At 31.6% G+C, this 4,577-nt stretch overlaps 1 protein-coding gene across 1 annotated transcript; it reads left to right on the top strand.

Annotated features, from left to right (window-relative positions):
- Positions 1–2,157: 2,157 nt before the first annotated feature.
- LOC107464445 (transcription initiation factor TFIID subunit 13) lies at positions 2,158–3,996 on the top strand. The gene is made up of 5 exons (XM_016083359.3): positions 2,158–2,335; positions 2,488–2,525; positions 2,627–2,686; positions 2,815–2,889; positions 3,707–3,996. Exons 1-5 carry the CDS (start codon positions 2,233–2,235, stop codon positions 3,842–3,844), a joined length of 414 nt encoding a protein of 137 aa, XP_015938845.1. The 5' UTR covers positions 2,158–2,232; the 3' UTR covers positions 3,845–3,996.
- Positions 3,997–4,577: the final 581 nt, after the last annotated feature.

Here is a 4,577-nt window from a genome sequence, read left to right as displayed (position 1 = left end):
TCGGCTCTTTAGGAGTTTGGTGTAAAATTTGTTCCTAAAGAGTTGGGGGTTTTTCTGTTGGAGTTTGGATTCAAAATGCAGAAAGAAAGAATGAAAGAGAGAGAAAGAGGAGGGAGGATTTAAAGCGACAGACAAGGTATAAATAAACAATAAATAAATGAGTAAAGCATGGATTGGCAATGGAATCAAAGCCGCTCACCAAACTTCTTTATGCAGCTCACAGCCAAAATATTTTCTTTTAATTATTATTTTTTTATCTAAGTGCTATCTCCTATCTTTTCTTTTTTGACTTCGCTAAGACGAATGTCAATATATTTCAAAAAAATTTAAAAAGATAGAATTTTTTTAATTTTTAAATTTAAGTTTTAAATCATATATTTTAAATTTTAAATTATCATTTATAATTTATAGTTTTAATTTTATTAAAAATTTGTAAAATTTAAAAATCAATATAATTTATTATTTTTAATCATAATTAATTAAAGATATGTGTTACGAGTTTGACCCAAATATTTAGGGTTGTCTCTTTTTTTATTAACGTCTCAAACCTGCTCTACAATATCTAACTTATTTTAAATATCTTTTTTATTTTAGACAGACGAGATAAGATAACATAATTACTTTATTTTTTACTAACGTTTTAAATTGGTTTTATAATCTCTAACTAACATTTAAATATCTTCTTTATTTTAGATAAACAAAATAAGATATGATGTCATAACTATCACCGACTATATAAAAAAGGTCAAATATCTCTCAAATACATTATTCATTTCACATATTTTATATTTTCTTAGATCCATTTTGATTTGAGCCTAATTACCTATCCTATTGCTCCAGTGAAATAATTTGACAACCGACCTCGACTTGCAAGTCTAATGTAAATTAAAATTATTGATCTTTAAATTTTTTCTAAAATAATTCTAAGAATATCTAATTATATATCACCGAATTGTTATTTAAGTGCATATATTTAATTAAATAATGTATAAAATCCTTTATGCCTATTAAAATTAAACTTGTGTAGTCACCAAAAAAAACTTTTGTATTAATTTTTAATAAATAAAAAAAGTGGAGGCATAGTATGAGTTAAATTCAATTACAGTAAGGGAATCGTTGCATATGTCCCACTATTTCATCATCAGACATTGATGATTTCTATGGAATGATCTAATTACAATTTTATTGGGCTTGAATGTGACATTCTTAAATAATCATTGAGAGGTTATTTACTTATTTCAGGAATGCAAAACGTCATCGTCCAGGCTGCTGACATTGAGAAAGAAAAAAAACCAGTGACTTTTCCGTGTTTGGATTGTGGTTAGCCACTTAGCCATAAAGTCATAATTCATAAACCCGTTGAACGGGGTTTTTCGATTTTGGGCTTGGTCCTCACGTGAGGGGGAGGCTACTGTGTCGGGCAGTGAAGAACTCTGAACTCTCTGAGCCTTGCAGTTTTCGTAGGAAAGTGCGTGTTGGAATTGGGCCCACATTTTCCAAATACAGGTTCCCCAACATCATCGAAGAAGTGCCACGTCATGGTATGGTGTCGATGAAGGTGGTGAACAACATGCAAAATTGCAAATATCCGGTGACGTGTCAGTAAAAACGTGAAAGAACAGTATTTTGCTATTTTCTCGGGCTACGCGTAACTGTTATCGGTATCTGCTACTCGCCAAAAACACACACGCCCCACACAAGCACGCAACAGTGCAACTCTCCTCTTTTTTCTTTTTTTTTTTTTCATTAACCTGTTTTCCTTTTGTGTACGTAAACAATAGTATAGTATAGCATCGGGATTTAGGAATATAGTTTGGGGATAAAAGCAATAATAGATACAGCATACAGGTAAGAGGTTCAATAAATAGTTACGAAAGTGGTTATGAAGTTAGGTATTTGTGGTTAAGGCTTAAGGAAAGGTTCGTTACAATTTAATGAGTTTTATGCCAACCGTCGCCCAATTCAGCCTAACCAACAAAAAAGGTTGCGAAGTGTGATCTTTCTTTCTTCATTTTTTTTTTTCCAGGTAATGTGAGCCATCCGTTTCACCTGGGCTGAAGTTGGATTTATAAAAAACTGGACTTCTAGGTGCTAGCCCAATAACCCCAAGAAATCAGAAGCCCAAAAATTAAATAAAGGCCCAAAATGTCACACAAAAAAACCGGCTTGTGAAAGGGAAAGAAATCGGAACTCATTGTCGTTCATTCCTTCTTCTTCTTCTTATGCGGAAGAATGAGCAGTGCCGGTGGTGGAAGCTCGTCGAAACCAAGAGCTGCTTCTTCTCAACCTTCCGAAACTTCTTCAAAGCGCAAAAGAGGAGTTTTCCAAAAAGAACGTCAGTAATCACCCCTATCCAACCTTCCTTTTTCCGTTGCAATTTTCTGTTTTCTTTTTCCTTTTCTTTGAAGAGAAAGGAAAAAAAAAAAGTTCTTTGCAAGTTATGCATGTAACTGTCACTAATAATTTTCTTTATGCTTGCTAATACAGTGCAGCATATGATGTACGGCTTTGGAGATGATCCCAATGTAAGTGACCTAAACCATTTTCTTTAATTTCTTAATTACTTTTTGGGATGTAAATTTAATGGCTATTAAACTTTGAACTATTTTATGCTTTGCACAATTAGCCTCTTCCTGAAAGTGTGGCGCTTATGGAGGATATTATTGTGGAATATGTCACGGAATTGGTAACCAAATTTATTTATTTATTTTTTAAACCTAATTTTTTCATTGTTCTTGTTCAACTGAATTACGGTGTTCTGGATTAATTTGAATTTTTTGTTGTTATTGTGCTTCGAAATTTTATCTTACGAAGGTACATAAAGCTCAGGATATTGGATCACAGAGAGGGAAACTATCAGTTGAGGATTTCCTTTATTTGATTCGCAAGGTACTTCTTTGTTCATAAAAGAATTTCAAATAATTATCATGAAGAATTGAAGATTATGTTCTATTCTCGAACTCGTTGGAGTTCTTTTAGTTTCTGCGTTGAATGAAATATCACAAAGGAAACCACTCATATTGAAATCTTGTCCCATCTTTGCTCGTGTACACTGAGAAAGCTCTGCAGAATCGATCTGCATTGATACTTATGTGCAAAATTATTCAGAATTATGCTACTAAATGCACGGTTATTACTACCAAGAAAATGCACTTATTGTTAGCCTTTAACACCATTTGCTCATCAATTTCTTTGAGGCATGATATATGAAGCTGTACTGTCATGGATTAAGAGGCTAAATGGCTAATTCTTCATAATTTGTTCAAACTTTCAAGTATCCATAAACATTAATCCAATTCAGTTTTTTATGCTAGATTTTTAAAGTTTTTGTCAACCAATCCACAAGTTGAAACTAAACTAAAAGTCAAGTGTGTGAAACATGCAAGAAGGTGCATCTAATGTAGCCCGTGTTTCTTAATTTATTTTTAACCCTAAATATATCTATCAAAACAGGTTAAGGCTCATACAATCTTCACTCTTTACCATTAAAGGATCATTGTGACATTGTTTAATACAACACAGTAACTGTTAAGAAATATAAAATAAATGATTGGTATATCTGAAATTGTGACTCCACACTTCAAAATATTTGTATTGTGACCATTCTAATACATGATAGCTTGATTTAGGCCAATACACCTTACATTATAATACATGATTGAACATTTTTGTTCAGGATTAATCCCAATTTTTTTTACTGCTCCAGGATTTGCCAAAACTTAATCGATGTACAGAATTGTTATCTATGAATGAAGAGCTGAAACAGGCAAGAAAGGTTTTTGAATCAGATGAAGAGAAACTGAGGAAGGTTTTTGAAGTGGACAACCAGTTGAATGATGAATGAGAAAAAGATCATTGAATTGCACCGAATACACGATTCCTGTTCTGACATCTCTGGATCAAATTTTGGAATTTGAGTATGTCTTACATTTGAAAATAGCCAATGTAGATATTTAAACAGTTGAATTGTAACTTCCTAATATATTTGTTCTCCTATTTATTGTGTCCATGATCTTGTGATTAGAAGAAAATAATTTTTAACACCCTAGAGTAACTATCTTAAACCAAAAAGAATTATTTGGTCTTAGCAGGATATTTTTTGTTATGATGTATTCTTAATGTAGTTGAACAGAGAATTAACTAGGAAATTAAAAGGTTATCCAACATTTATCAAAATCAATTTTGGTATAGAATTGTCAAACATAAATTATATTGACACAAACTAGAACTGGAAGTAAGTCAAACCAGTTCATAAGCTAGTTCGAGTTCGAGCTCGACAAGTTGAACTTGTGAACTGGTGAGTCGAGCTTGAGTTTGGAATTATTTTTTAGTCATTTTTTATATATAATTTTGATATAGGACATAAATAAAAAATTTATAATTGATAGATAGACAATATATAAAATTAATCTTTTTTAATATATACAAGTTATAATTTATTGATATAAAATTATAGATTATGTTCTTATTATTTGAACTAGTTCGGGAGTTCGAGTGAGTTCGTGAACTTTCGTTTAGCCGAGTTTGAGCTTATGAAATAGATTCAAATGTTAATGAGTCGAGCCGTGAGTTAAACT

The sequence above is a fragment of the Arachis duranensis genome, chromosome 9 (genome assembly GCF_000817695.3).
Source record: "Arachis duranensis cultivar V14167 chromosome 9, aradu.V14167.gnm2.J7QH, whole genome shotgun sequence".
In the NCBI taxonomy this organism is placed as follows: Eukaryota; Viridiplantae; Streptophyta; class Magnoliopsida; order Fabales; family Fabaceae; genus Arachis; species Arachis duranensis.
Note: the sequence above shows the minus strand (reverse complement) of the source record. Positions and strands in the feature narration are given on the sequence as shown.